The sequence below is a fragment of the Jaculus jaculus genome, chromosome 2, assembly GCF_020740685.1.
Source record: "Jaculus jaculus isolate mJacJac1 chromosome 2, mJacJac1.mat.Y.cur, whole genome shotgun sequence".
NCBI classification, from domain to species: domain Eukaryota; kingdom Metazoa; phylum Chordata; class Mammalia; order Rodentia; family Dipodidae; genus Jaculus; species Jaculus jaculus.
In genome coordinates, this window is record NC_059103.1 from 58,875,737 (window position 1) to 58,890,749 (window position 15,013).

The 15,013-nt window shown below is 45.2% G+C and overlaps 1 protein-coding gene across 3 annotated transcripts in view; it reads left to right on the forward strand.

Annotated features, from left to right (window-relative positions):
- The window catches only part of Trappc12 (trafficking protein particle complex subunit 12), a 140,667-nt gene extending 131,313 nt beyond the window's left edge, over positions 1-9,354 (forward strand). For all 3 annotated transcript variants that reach the window (XM_045143017.1, XM_045143019.1, XM_045143016.1), the window contains exons 10-12: positions 3,291-3,391; positions 6,989-7,076; positions 7,297-9,354. In XM_045143017.1, coding sequence (XP_044998952.1) covers positions 3,291-3,391; positions 6,989-7,076; positions 7,297-7,539 — 432 coding nt within the window. In that variant the 3' untranslated portion in view covers positions 7,540-9,354. The remainder of the gene's footprint in view (positions 1-3,290; positions 3,392-6,988; positions 7,077-7,296) is intronic.
- Positions 9,355-15,013: the final 5,659 nt, after the last annotated feature.

Consider the following 15,013-nt stretch of genomic DNA (forward strand, 5'->3'; position numbering starts at 1 on the left):
TCCTCCTACCTCTGTCTCACGAGTGCTGGGATTAAAAGTTTGCACCATTATGCCCAGCAGATATAGAAGTTTTGTGCGTTTTTTTCTTTTTAATGCCATGGCCTCCAACCACTACAATCTAAGTCCAGATGTCTGGGCCACTTTGTGTGCATGCATGGCCTTGTGCATGAGTCACCTTGTGTATCTAGCTTATGTGGGACCTGGGGCTGAACATAGGTCCTTAGGCTTTGCAAGCAGTTTCCTTAATAACTAAGCTCTCTCTGCAGCCCAAATGTAGAAGTTTTACTCAAGTTTGTAACTTAGACCTCGAGCTGCCTGGCTAGAGGAGGTTTTATTGTGGGAGGATCCTAGGGTTCAACCCCAAGGTGTGTTTGGGGACAGATCTGTTTCCAGACAAAAGCTGTGCAGAGTACTAGAGTTCTGCCATTATGGAGTTCCTGGAGTGTGCTTGCTGGTGGTGGTGGTTGCTTTGCTGTCTCTGCCTGGACCTGTGAAAGTGGAGCCAACTTCGGACATTATGGAACTTCCCCTCGATCTCAGCTTCAATAAATCCCTTCCTCCTATAAACTGTGTCTGGTTTGAAAGTTCATCCCAGCAATGTGAGGCTGACTTCTACAGCATCTATGAAACCCTTTCAATGACCGTCCTGTGTCAGTGTTGTGAGTCTTCTGGTGCAGAGGATAATGTGTGGCCCTGGAGCTGCAAAGACCCAGTTCTGGGCCCCAGCAGTTACACATCAGTAGTGCAGCCTAGCAAAACTGTCGCGACATTCCCAGCCTCATTTTTTTTTTTTTTTTTAAATCCAGAAAGAAGCTGGAGAGGTCTGTGGCACAGGTGCTTAGGAGAGTCAGAAGAGCCCCACTGGCAGCACAGACTGGCCATAAACAACTTTCAACCATTAGCTACAATAGTCTCCAAGTCAGCATTCAGTGGTATCCTGCTGCACAGGATTTCAGTTAATATGACAGTGACAGGCTGCATGCTAGAGCTGAGTACCAGTCATCAAGCCGTGTTGCTCTGGGTTTTTATAGTAAGTCAGGGAGAGATGTATCTCACACTTCATTAGTGCAGAAGAGGGAAGCCCTGGACCTCTCTCCAGAGCACAGGCTAGCCTGGGATGAGCTGAAGTCCTCTGCCTCCACCTCCTGAGTGCTGTGAGTGCAAGCATGTATTACCATGCCCAGCTGCCACTTTGTCCCCTGCAACTCATCCTAGTAGGGATTTAATCCTCCTAATGGGACTTTACCTTTTGCCTGGTGGCATTAACGACTAAGGGATCAGGATTTGTCCTGCTTACAGGCTATGAATCAATTGCTGTGCTCATGAACATAGGCTCAAGAATGTAGACACCATATCAGAGCAGCAGCAGTTGACCAAACACTGAGCCACATTTCCTCAGGGTTCTGTGAGGAGGGCAGACTGCCCCTCTGGAGAGTAATCCTGGGCTTTGAACACACCCAGCTCTTGCATACTGGACAATAAGCATGCTGCCCTTTAGTCAGATGGATACTTCTTTTATATTTTTAGATTTTTGAGATAGGCTTTTGCTCCTGCCCAGGCAGACCTGGACTTCACTATGATGTCTCAAGCTGGCCTTGAACTCACAACAATCTTCCTACCTCTGCTTGGGATTAAAGGTATGTGCCACCACCCTGGCCAGAATGACACATTTCGTACAGACATTTCTGAAAGGTCATCTAGAGAGTAAGCACTTAGCACATATGCCCTCAAAATAGGCAGAATCACAAAAGGCCCCTTGTTTGAAGATCAAAGCAGGATTTCTTCCTTCAGTAATGCGTGGGCATGTACCATTCTCCAGTGCTGCTCAACTCCTCAGGGATCCTCCACTCATCTGAAAGACAACAGCCCCAGTGCAAGTTGCTTGTTAGGATAAAGTTGGGATGTGCTCAAAAGAGAGTTTTGTGTGGGACTTGAGCTGTTGTTGCATGTAGAACCAAGTGTTCCAGTATGGTTCCTTCAGGAGGCCCCTGAACACAGGGTTTGTACCTTATTCTGGTGTGTAGAGTGTTTACCAGAATAAAATTTCTCTTTATATTCTTAGACTTCTCATTACCACCTTACTTACAGCATAGATTACCCTTTTCATAAGATGGCAAATGAAGTCCTGACCTTCCTCTTAAAATCCAGACTGTCCCCATCAGTGACAAGACAGGGGATATATGGTTAGAAGGATTTGGCTATATATCCAGGCATATGGTCACCTTATCTCCCTCACTGCCCACGCTAAGGGGCCCTGCTTGTTTAAGAGAACTGATAGTTTCCTCACATAGGATAAGAGTTTGTGGATTCTCATTAAGATTTTGTATTAGCCGGGCGTGGTGGTGCACGCCTCTAATCCCAGCACTCAGGAGACAGAGGTAGGATTGCCATGAGTTCGAGGCGACCCTGAGACTCCACAGTGAATTCCAGGTCAGCCTGGGCTAGAGTGAGACCCTACCTCGAAACCCCCCCCAAAAAAAAATTGTATTATTTTATGAAAATGTTACTTTAAAATTTGCAAACCTGGGATGGAGCAATAGCTCAGTGGTTAAGGTACTTGCCTGCAAAGCCTTAATGACCTAGGTTTGATTCCCCATATCCACGTAAAGCCAGATGCACAAAGGGGCACGTGCATGTGAAGTTCACTTGCAGTCTCTGGAGACCCTGGTGTGCCCATTCTCTCTGCCTGTCCTCTGCTCCACACCCCACCCAACGGCTTGCAAATAATTTTTTTTAATTTGCAAACTTGATAGTATCTACTATATTACTAGCCTCAAATACCCAAAAAGTTAACTTGGCCCTGACATGTTATACCAAAGGTTTATTTTTACATAATGCTATAGCAGAATTTATTTTAGAGAGACAAGTTGCTAAGCTATTGGGCTTTTAAATCAAGACTTCATGTTAAGCTGGGCATGGTGGCACACACCTTTAATCCTAGCTCTCAGGAGGCAGGGTAAGAGGATCACCTTGAGCTTGAGGACACCCAAAGACTACATAATGAATTCCAGGTTAACCTGGGCTAGAGTGAGACTCTACCTTGAAAAACCACACACACAAAAAGACTGCATGTTAATGTAATTTCTAACAGGAAGTTGATGGTTCACTGTATCTGATGTATCCCTGCCTGTTTACAGAAGATAATGATCACTGAGTGGCGACTGTGTTCTGCCTGACCCATAGGAGGCTTCACAGTTTGAAATGATACCAGGGAACCATATATGGAGGTATAGATTTAGTATCTCTTTCAATGTGTCAACTAATCTGATGAGATAACTTTGTCAAAACAGATTGGGGACATAAAAACCGCTGAAAAGTATTTCCAGGATGTTGAAAGAGTGACTCAGAGACTGGATGGACTGAAGGGCAAAATGATGGTTTTGATGAACAGGTAAAAACTTTCAGTATGCATTTTATCCAAAAAAGCATCCTTTCTCTACTCTTCTACCAGCCTTGACCTCAGTGCTAAGACCGTGGGTCTCTAGCCAGGAGACATGATAGCCTCCCAGAATTGAAGGCCTACTCTTACTCAAGAACTGATTATTTTATGTTTCATTTTATTTACTTATTTATATATTCAAGAGAGAGAAAGAGAATGAGACAGAGAATGGGCACGCCAAGGAATCTAGCCCCTGCAAACTCCAGACATACACCACCTTGTGCATCAGGTTTACATGGGTTCTTGAATATTGAACCTGGGTCCTTAGGCTTCATAGGCAAGTGCCTTACCCACTAAGCATCTCTCTAGCCCCCAAGAACTGATTTAAAGAGACCCTATTCTTTTTACTTTTGTATTGACAACCTTTATACATACAGACAGTATACCATAATCAGAATCTCAATCCACCACCTTCTCTTCCCTGCTCCCCAATTGCCACTCCACTGAATCTCCTCTTCTTTCCAACTAGTCTGTCTCAGCCAGGCATGGTGACGCACACCATTAGTCCCAACACTCAGGAGGTAAAGGTAGGAGGATCACCATGAGTTTGAGGCTACCTTGAGATTATGTAGTGAATTACAGGTTAGTCTGGGCTAGTGTGAAACCCTACCTCAAAAAGAAAGAAAGAAAGGGAAGTAAGGGAGGAAGGAGAGAAAAGAGAAGAAGGAAGGAAGAAAGAAAGAAAGAAAAAACTAGCCTCTTCTACTCTGATGTCAGCATTCCCCCTCCCCCCACCTCTATTACGCAGGTCATGTGTAGGTAACTCCAGCCACTGTGAGGTCATGAACATAACAACCACTTTGGGCCTGGAAGACAATATTGCAAAGTACTCCTCCTGTTCCTTTGGCTCTTATATTCTTTTCATCATCTCTTCTGCAGAAGAGACCCATTCTTCAGAATACTACCCGTGGGGCTGGAGAGATGGTTTAGTGGTTAAGTCACTTGCCTGCAAAGCCAAAAGGCCCAGGTTCGATTCCTCAGGGCCCATGTAAGCCAGATGCACAAGGTGGCGCATGTGTCTGGAGTTCGTTTTCAGTGGCCAGAGGCCCTTGCTCACCCATTCTCTCTATCTAACAAATAAAAGTTGGGTGTTTTTTTTATTTAAAAAAAAAAGCTTTTTTTCAAATTTTTATTAACTTCCATGATTATAAAAAATATCCCATGGTAATACCCTCCCTCCCCTACTTTCCCCTTTGAGACTCCATTCTCCATCATATCCCCTCCCCTTCTCAATCATTCTCTCTTTTAATTTGATATCATCATATTTTCCCCCTATTATGGTGGTCTTGTGTAGGTAGTGTCAGGCACTCCAAGGTCATGGATATCCAGGGCATTTTGTGTCTGGAGGGAGCACATTGAAAGGAGTCCTACCCTTCCTTTGGCTCTGACTATAGAGATACCAACAGACCCAGTTATTCCCTTACTGGACATCTACCCTAAAACCTTCAAACCACAGGCCAGAGAGCTTTGCTCAACCATGTTTGTAGTGGCTCAATTCATAATAGCTAAAAGCTGGAATCAACCTAGATGCCTATCACTAGAAGAATAGATAACTAAGATGTGGTATATCTATACAATGGAATTCTATACAGCAGTAAGAAAAAATGATACAATGAAATTTGAGGAAAAATGGTTGAACCTGGAACAGATCATTCTCAGTGAACTTACTCTTCCGCATTAGACCCTGAGCCTTGGAAGGTGTGATATGGATATTGCAGTACTGAGCACTATGGTCACTTCTTTCCAGCACCATACATTCTGAGTCATCCCAGGGTCACTGCCCTCTGAAAAGAGAAGATTCTCTACCAAAAGTGAGATTAGCATTTAATATAAGGGTATGAACATTAAAAGAAGTACTTACTGGGCAGTTGATAAGCATAGTATATACATTTAGCCAGACAGCAGCACACATTACACCCTTACTGCTCATGACTACTGCTGTTTTAAGTTTTCAGTATCAGGGATGTATTTCCTCCCATGGAGCACGCCTCCAGTCCAGTTAGAGGGCAGTTGGTTTCCACCATGACAGATGTGCCACTATTGCACCCATTGGCTCATTTGGCCTGACTGGCCAAATATAAGGCTTGCAGTGTCCACTGTTGAGTATCTTCACTGGTGGTATCTCTTTCTCCCATTGAACTGCATGCAGAATGGCTTCTTCCAGTTTTCTGTCAGCTGGCCTACATGGAGGAGGTTATCAACTCAGATCCAACAGGATTTCTCAGTGGCCTTGCAGCCTAAGTATGTGGAGTCTTCAGCAATAGGGTCTTACCATCTATTCCTGGTAGGAAACAAAGAGCCTTGGCAATGGCCTATAATGTTTGTGGGGCATCAGGGACCTACCTCCCTGGCCAACAACTCACTGGATGATATCCCATCCCTGGCACTGAAAATTTTTTTAGCAACAATCTATGGCTCCTGAGTGTTCCATTGTCCAAAAAAGTAGGATTCCATGTGATTAATTTATATCCTCTTAGATTTTGATTAGCCCTCCCTCTACCTTTCCTTTACTCGATCTCTTCCCCTAACCTCACTTTGGGCCTTTTCACCCCCATTTATCTATTCTATTTACATATATACAATACCATCCTATTAAGTACCCCTTTCCCTTCCTTTCTCTTCCCTTTATATCTCTTTTCTAGATTACTGGCCTCTGCTACTGAGTTTTTTTCCTTCTCACACAGAAGCCCAGTCATCTGTAGCTAGGATCCACATATGAGAGAGAACATGCAGCACTTGGCTTTCTGGGCCTCGGTTACCTCCCTTAGTATAATCCTTTCCAAATCTATCCATTTTCCTGCAAATTTCATAACTTCATTTTTCTTTACCGCTGAGTAGAACTCCATTGTATAAATGTGCCATATCTTCATTATTCACTCATCAGTTGAAGCTTTAAAAAAAAAAAAAAAAAGAATACCACCTGTGGCCCATTTTCAGTGTAGATGCAGTACACAGTACACATGAATGTTTCACCCCTGCCATTTTGTGGTTCACAGCGTTCCTGTTCGCAGGCTGCTTTACCTGAGTCAGACTTTCCAGGATAACAAGCAGCTTTGAGTGTGTCCATGCATCAAGACAAGCTATAGACTTCAGGAAGTGAACACAGGCTGGAAAGATAGCTCCATTACTAAAGGAGCTTGCTTGCAAAGCCTGGCAGCCCAGGTGTGATTCTCTGTTACCCATATAAAGCCAGATGCACAAAGTGGCACATGTGTCTGGAGTTGGTTTGCAGTGGCAGAGGGCCCTGGTGCACCCATACTCACTTTCTCTTTTCTGCCTCTTTTTTTTTTAAGTGAACACAGGACAGAGGTTAGTGGTAGGGTGGAAAGTAACCTTGAGTGGTATTACCCTGTCTGAACTGACGTGCTAGCAAGCCTACATGATGTTTTAGTCAGCTGTAAGGTCGCTGCCTCCTCCTGAGAGTGTGCATCTTACTCTGGTGTGTGTCACATATCCCTGTGGTGCATGTGGAAGCCCCTGTGCCTGGTTGGTGTGCACTAGACCTGGCTTTTCCAGACTTAACTGCTTTTTCTGTCATTTACATTACAGAGCCTTCTTGCACCTCGGCCAGAATAACTTTGCAGAAGCTCATAAATTCTTCACAGAGATTTTGAAATTGGACCCCACAAATGCAGTGGTAAGACACCCAAGGAAAAATAATCAGTGCCCACAGGTCCCTCTATGTTATGCATCTTGTAGATGCTACAAACCTGCATGCCAGCAAATTCAAGTCCTCACTCCTATCTAGTCCTGGCCACAGACACTTTCAGAAGCGAGGGGGCTGACAGTGCATAAGGCCAGGAGCAGGCAAGCTTGCATCTCTGCCCATCCTGACTGAGCAATGTCCTCTCCTCCAGGCCAACAACAATGCCGCTGTGTGTCTGCTGTACCTGGGCAAGCTCAAGGACTCTCTGCGGCAGCTGGAGGCCATGGTGCAACAGGATCCCCGGCACTACCTGCACGAGAGTGTGCTCTTCAACCTGACCACTATGTATGAGCTAGAATCCTCACGGAGCATGCAGAAGAAGCAGAGCCTGCTTGAGGCAGTTGCCAGCAAGGAAGGGGATAGCTTCAATACCCAGTGCCTCAAGCTGGCCTAGGTCCTACCAGGTCTCTCCCCTAGGAACCCTGGAGCAGATGTGTCACTGCCACTCTTGTGGACTCAATAAAAGCCTGTTTGGCTGGTGAATAGGAACATATCTTCAGCTAGGGCCACTGTACTACCCCCATAGCACTGCCTGTTTGTGAAATGGGGAGGAGTACATGTTAGGATGAGGAGCACAGGACACTGGGTCTCGTTGGTCTGTTCCTGCAACCTAATTGCTCAGTTGCTAATTCTAAATATCCTCGGAGAAATGCTAGATATATCACCTGTTCTGGCTATAAGAACTCAATGTTGTACATCAGTTAAGAGAAACACCAAACAGATCATCATTCATTATCATTCCATCCTCCACATCCCAAACCAAACACATCACTTTCATTCAGCTGAGCTATTTCCAGCCTGATGCAGACCACCCTGCACTGCCGAGGGATGGGTGGAGGCCCATCATTACTGCTTCTGCATTTTACACACTATCTTGAGAGCACAAGGGGGCATACTTTAGTAGAGTGAGTAAAACAGAAGAATCAAACTGTGTAGCCCAGCCAGAGGCCCTGGGTAAGGAGCTGGGAAGATGCCTCAGAGGTTAACAGTGCTTACTTGCAAAGCTAGCCAGCCAAGGTTCAATTCCCCAGCACCTGCAAAATGCTGGAAGCAAAGAGTGTTATCTGCTATTCGTTTGTAATAGAAAGAGATCCTGGTGTACACACTCACACATAGCTGTGCAATAATAATCCAATAAGAAGAAAAAAGAGGCACTTGGAACACAGGGCAGGGCAGAGAAGCAACTGTGGGCCCAAGCAGCATAAATTAGCCAACAGGAGTCGTTAGGAACACAGGCCAGGAGGGGGAGGCATTGTGAGTACAGGCATGTAGCATTTGTGCATTCTTTCATGCCTGAAAAGATGTTTTAAAGGCTGCGACACACAGGGCTAGGGATGTGGTAGAACATAGCTTGTACCTAGCCTGCAAGAGCACCTCAGACAAAAGGCTCAGATGCAAATGTCTGTGTCGCCAAGCAAAGAAGAAATGAGTAGTGATCTGTTGTAATAAAGTGAAAAGATACAACACTTGTGTGATTTTTATGAGGAGATATGACAAATGCCTATACCCTGATAGGGTAAAAACAAACTAAAAAATATTACACCCAAATCTAGCTTAGAGAATCATTGAACTTATTGGGGTTATTTACAGGACCACAGGTGAGGTTATTTGCCAAGGAAGCTGCATCACTAAAAAGCCCATCCTGGCATGGGTGACAGTTCATGCAAGCTGTATTGCTGGAGCTCCAGCACAGTTTATAACCTAGCAGCAGGTTTCCTCTCCCCAGCAAATAGTACTGCTTATATGAATCTTAAAGCTTTTTTGTGGTTTTTCGAGGTAGGCTCTCACTCTAGCCCAGGCTGACTTGGAATTCACTATAGTCTCAGACTGGCCTCAAACCCATTGTGATCCTCCTACCTCTGCCTCCCAAGTACTGAGATTAAAGACATGCACCACCACACCCAGCTCCAAAACAAAACAATAGTGGCCTCCTACTGATGCATGCTCTGCACAGCAGTGGTCTTTGCCATACCCTACAGAACCAGACTTAAGTTCCCATCTGTGTCACAGACCTTCCAGTCAGAAAATAGTTGCACTCATAATAATCATGTCACTACTACACATTTGAGTACATCTGCCTGGCATGTTGGTAGTACAGCACCTGGAGTTCATAATCAAATGGGACTGTCAGTGACATTTTCCCCCAGCAGCCTGTACAGCACCTTCTGACACTCTATATAATAAATGCTACCAGGCTGTTTCCATTTGATTTCATGTCCTACAGCCAAAATGCCTTTAGCAATAGAGTCTTACCATCTAGTTCTAGCATGCAACCAATGCCTATGCAATAGTCGTGATGGTTTGTGAGGGCCTGTGGGCACCCTTACCAGCATCTTGTAGCAAGGTAGTCAAACCTTGACACTGGGAGTTTCACTCATCCTTAAGGCTCCTATGAGTGACTTTGTTACTTACTGTTGTTTTTACTACTAAAAAGAGTAAAGAAGTGTGGGGGTGGGGAGGGAGGGAATTACCATGGGATATATTTTATAATCATGGAAAATGTTAATAAAAATTTAAAAAAAAAAAAGAGTAAAGGGACTCAGTGGATAAAGGCACTTGCAAAGCCTGTCAGCCCAATTCAGGTCCTCAGTACCCACATAAAGACAGATATGCACAAAGAGGCACATGCATCATTTACAGTGGTAAGAGGCCCTGACCTGCCCATTCCTCCCTGCCTCTCTCTGCTTATAAATAAAAATTTAAATTAAAAAAAAAAAGAGATGAGCAAGATGTGGTGATACACACCTTTAGTCTCATCACTTGTGAGGCAGAGGTGGATGATGATTCTGAGTATGAGGCTAGTCTGTGGATGGGCATGCCAGGGTCTCTTGCCATTACAAATGTCCAGAAAAAACAAAAGGAAATTTTTTTGGTGTTTCATTTTTCTTGCAGTCAGGTTTGCATTACTGGTAGAAATCACTCAACGAAGAGCAGTTTGTGGGAACAAAGAGGTTTATTGTGGCTTATAGGCTCTAGGGGGATGATCCATGATGGCAGGGGAAACAATGGCAGGAACAGAGGGTAGAAATTACCCCCTGGCCAACATATGGTGGACAACAGGAACAGGAAAGCATGGTAAACACTGGCATGGGGAAACTGCCAATAAGCCCACCCTCAAAACTACACGCCCCCCCAGAAGGCGTTAATTCCCAAATCTTCATCAGCTGGGAACCTAGCATTCAGAACACAGTTTATGGGGGCCACCTGAATCAAACATTCTGTCCATGGCCCCAATAAGCTGATAATCATCTATGATGCAATGCATTCAGTCCAGCTTTAAAAGTCTCCATAGTTTTTATCAATCCCAATGATGTTCAAGCATCCCCATAGTCCCAGATCTTTTAACTGAGCCATAATACCAAAAAGTAATCTCAAAAAACCCATAATGGCACAGAATAAACATTCACACTGCAAAGGATGGCAATGGGCATAGCAAAGAAACATCCAACCAATACAAGATTTAAAACAGCAAGGGGAAACATCAAACTCTGTAGCTTCAAGTCCAACAATTCTAGCCAGTAACAAGTCTAATTCTGACCAGCAATAAGTCTGGCATTCCAATTCTACCCCTCCAGCTAGGCTACTCACAGTCCTGGAAAACTTCATCTGGGGCCCACGGCTTTCCTTAGCAGCCATCTTGTGGTCCCAGCATCTCCACTGGATCTCCACTGCAACCCACGGCTCATCCTCATGGCCCCATACAGGCATCCAGCAAACCTGTTTCACATTGCCCATGGCCATTTCCAAACACAAGCCGTGTTGCAAATTCAATGACCCTCTCTTCCCTGCATTTCTTATACTCCACAATACCAAGTAGGGTGCCAATTTGTTAATCCATGGGGAAATAAAGCAGACTTTGAAGAACAGGACTCTTCTTGAGTACTCAGGCCCCTTCAAAAAGAGTCTACATTCTTCCTGTTGCCTCAGTGCAGGTCAGCTGGCCGATCTCAAAGGTTGTAATCTCTCAATTGCAGTTGAAAAGGCAGCAGTTCACCCAAAGATTTTTTCTTTTTTTTCTGTGCCATATCCCTCTGCTGACACCAGTTCATTTCTGCACAGAGCAACTCTGCACAACTTCTCAGGTCATGGGCATAACAGCAAGCTTCTCACACAAACTGCTAGCCCAGTCCAAGCAAATCTCTCACCCTCATAAGCCAAATCTCACAGTCCATAGTTGTAACTGCATTCAGGTGTTTCAACTCTGACCATAATAGTCCATCAAGCTATACTTAAACAGCACTGAAAAGTGTCTCTTAGGCCAAGGTTTCAAATCCTTCCACATTCCTCTTGAAAATCAGTTCCAAAAGGCCAAAGCCACACAATCAGGTGTCTAGCAGCAACCCCACTCCTGGGACCACTGTTGCAGTCAGGTTCACATTGCTGGTAGAAACCACCCAGGTAGGAAAAAGGGGTTTATTTTGGCTTACAGGCTCGAGGGGAAGCACCACGATGGCAGGGGAAAACGATAGCCTGAGCCATCACCCCCTGGACAACATAAGGTGGACTGTAGCAATAGAGTGTACCAAACACTGGCAAGAGGAAGCTGGGTATAACACCCATAAGCCCTCCCACAACAATACACTCTCTCCAGGAGGCATTAATTCCCAAATTTCCATCAGCTGGGAACCTAGCATTCAGAACACCTGAATGAATGGGGGACACCTGAATCAAACCACCAGTTTTTATAAGGCAGGGTCTCACTCTAGCCCAGGCTAACCCGGAATTCACTATGTAATTTCAGGGTGGTCTCAATCTCATCAGCAGTACTCCAAACCTCTGCCCCTGGAGTGGTGGGATTAAAGGCATGTGCCATCAAACCCAATGCTATCCAGCTTTATGTGGGTGGCTGGGGAGTTGAACCCTCAGCCACCAAGAAAGCACCTTTAACCACTGAGCCATCTCCTCAGCCTTGATTGCTATAGCAATTACTTTATTGTTGCTGGGATAGAACACCGAACCAAAAGCAGCTTATGCAAGGAAAGGATTTATTTCAGCTCACAGTCCCAAGGGAAAAAGTTTCATCATGGTAGGGCAGGCATGACAGGCCTAACCAGGAAACCAAAGTCACATCTCCACAGGAGTGAAAAGAAAGCTATCTACTGGGCTATCACCCCAAAGCCCCCCCCACACACACACACACTCCCAACAAGGCTCTACCTCCCAAAGGCCCCACCTTTCCCATTGCCACCAGCTGGGGACCAAGTATTCAAAGCATGTGAGCCTGTAGGGGACATTTTATTCAAACCACTACAACTGCTTTAGCACTTTATAAACCCAGTGTACACATCAGTCTAAATTATTCAGATCCACCTTTCTTACCTTGTAAAGATCATGTCCTACCATGGGGCTCAGCAAAGCAACTAGAATCCCATACTGGTCTCAAGGTCCTTGCTCAATCAACCTCTTTCTTAACTCCTATGAACAGTCCCATCTGGCCCAGCGAAGGGCATTAAACACAGCTGGTCATACCCAGTTCCCTCAATAATACCTGTGCTTCCTCTATTGTCTCCCAGTCCCTTATATTCATGGGAACCTCAGCCAACCATAACCAGGCGTCCTTTGTGGCTCCTATAAGCCAGTCCTTCAAGGACTAAGTCCCATCATATTCCTCAGGTTATGCAGACTTTGTCTCCAAAACGAATTTTTTTAAAAAGTGCTTAGATCAGTTTCTCTGCTTCCACAGCACTCAAACTGAACCCATCCACCCCCACGCCTCACAGCCTCAAGAGCCAGGCCATGACGGGCTCTTTTATTCCTTGCTTAGTTTTCCCTAATTTAAGTAATTTTTTAAAATTTGTATTTATTTGCAAGTAGAAAGAGATAGAAGAGAAAGTGATGAAAGGGCACACCAGGGCCTCCAGCTGCTGCAGACAGACTCCAAATATGTGTGCCACTTTGTGCATCTGGCTTTACATGGGTACTGGGGAAATGAACCCTGATCATTAGGCTTTGCAGACAAGTGCCTTAACCGCTGAGCCATCTCGCCAGCCCAGTGTAATTAAGTCAGATGCAGAGCATTACCTGATTGTCATCAGTGTTGTACTGGGCCATGCCCCCTTCCTGTGTATTGAAGGTTGGACCTGACGCATCTTTTCTGTCACTTCTACCTCACTCCCTTCTCAAGGTCCAGTTCTTCCCATGGATTATAAGATTTTTGGATCACAGGAATGGCTCTTTAGCATAGATCTAACTTCTCTTTTTCCCCTGCATCCTGCCAGCTATAAGTGGAAAGGCAGCACCTCCATTTCATCTTCCCTTCCACTTGCCTGCAAAAACCGGGCTAATTCTTATTCCCATTGTAATTCCTTCTATGGGCAAGTTTTTTCATGGGCAGACAGCTCAGCCTCATTTGCATGTCTATTCACAGCAAATGCCACACAAAATATGTGCTACTTTTAGAAACTTAATGTATTCTCTAGTCTGTCAGCTATTCTGAGGGTATCCTCATACTCTCAAAGCAGACCCTCGTCATCAAAGAGCGATGCCACCCCATAGCATATATAGGAGCTGACCCCCTAAGGAGTCCACTCTCAAACAGCTTGGTTGAATGTCTTATCCTATCTCTGGAAGCATGCAAGGAACCCACCATCCCATACCACATGTGGAAAGGAAGCCTTATCAAGATTGTCCCTGTGAGCAGAGCGTGGTGGCACATGCCTTTAATCCCAGCACTCGGGAGGCAGAGGTAGGAGGATCTTGCCATGAGTTAGAGGCCACCCTGAGACTACATAGTGGATTACAGGTCAGCCTGAGCTACAGTGAGACCCTACCTCAAAAAAAAAAAAAAAAGCAGACATGAACTCGGGATTTGGGGTTCAAAGATTGTTCCTGTATCCCATTACAAATCCTCAGAGTAGTCGCAGTTGCATATTTTAACACCTATTGTTGGGCCATGCCACTGCTGTTCCACCCCAACTGATCCCTAGTTCTGTCTGTCCCTGTATGTATGTGTGCCAGTTGTGTTGTGTGACTTCCGGGGAAGACATGAACAATCGTCTAATTACCCCAGATAGACAGACCAAAGAAACAATTCCACCTAAGTCCATCTTAGTGACCCAGGGAGTTTATGGTATTTCTTCCGGGAGCACAGAAGAGCAGTGATAGGAACATGATTAAAGGCAGCTGCGTCATCAAAAGGCCTACCCCAGTGTGGGTGGATGGCAGCTCACAAACTGCATCTCTGGAGTCCCCTGCTCACTCTGCAAGCAGCTGGGAACCAGCAAGCTAGTCTCCACTCCCCAATAATTGCTACTGCTTATATAATCTTGAGGAGGGACCTTATTAATCTGCAACTATTTAAGTATCCTTACAGAGCCTGGTTGCATGGACTTCTATCTTTGGTCCCTCAAGAAGGGAACTATTTGGGGGATGCGGGGATTTCAAGGTAGAGTCTCACTCTAGCCCAGGCTGACCTGGAATTCACTATGTAGCTTCAGGGGGGCCTCAAACTCATGGTGATCCTCCTACCTCTGCCACCGAGTGCTGGAATTAAAAGGCATGTGCCACATTTTAATTAAAAAAAAATGGTTAAACAAAGCTGTACACGGTGGCACACGCCTTTAAACCCAGTACATGGGAGGCAGAAGTAGGAAGATCATGGTGAGCTCCAGGTCAGCCTGAACTACAGTGAAACCTTACCTCAAAAAATAAAATAAAGCCGGGCGTGGTAGCGCACGCCTTTAATCCCAGCACTCGGGAGGCAGAGGTAGGAGGATCACCGTGAGTTCGAGGCCACCCTGAGACTCCATAGTGAATTCCAGGTCAGCCTGGGCTAGAGTGAGACCTTACCTCGAAAACCAAAAAAAAAAAGGAAATAAAATAAAATAAACCTAGCCAGGCATGGCATATTTGTCTGGAGTTTATTTGCA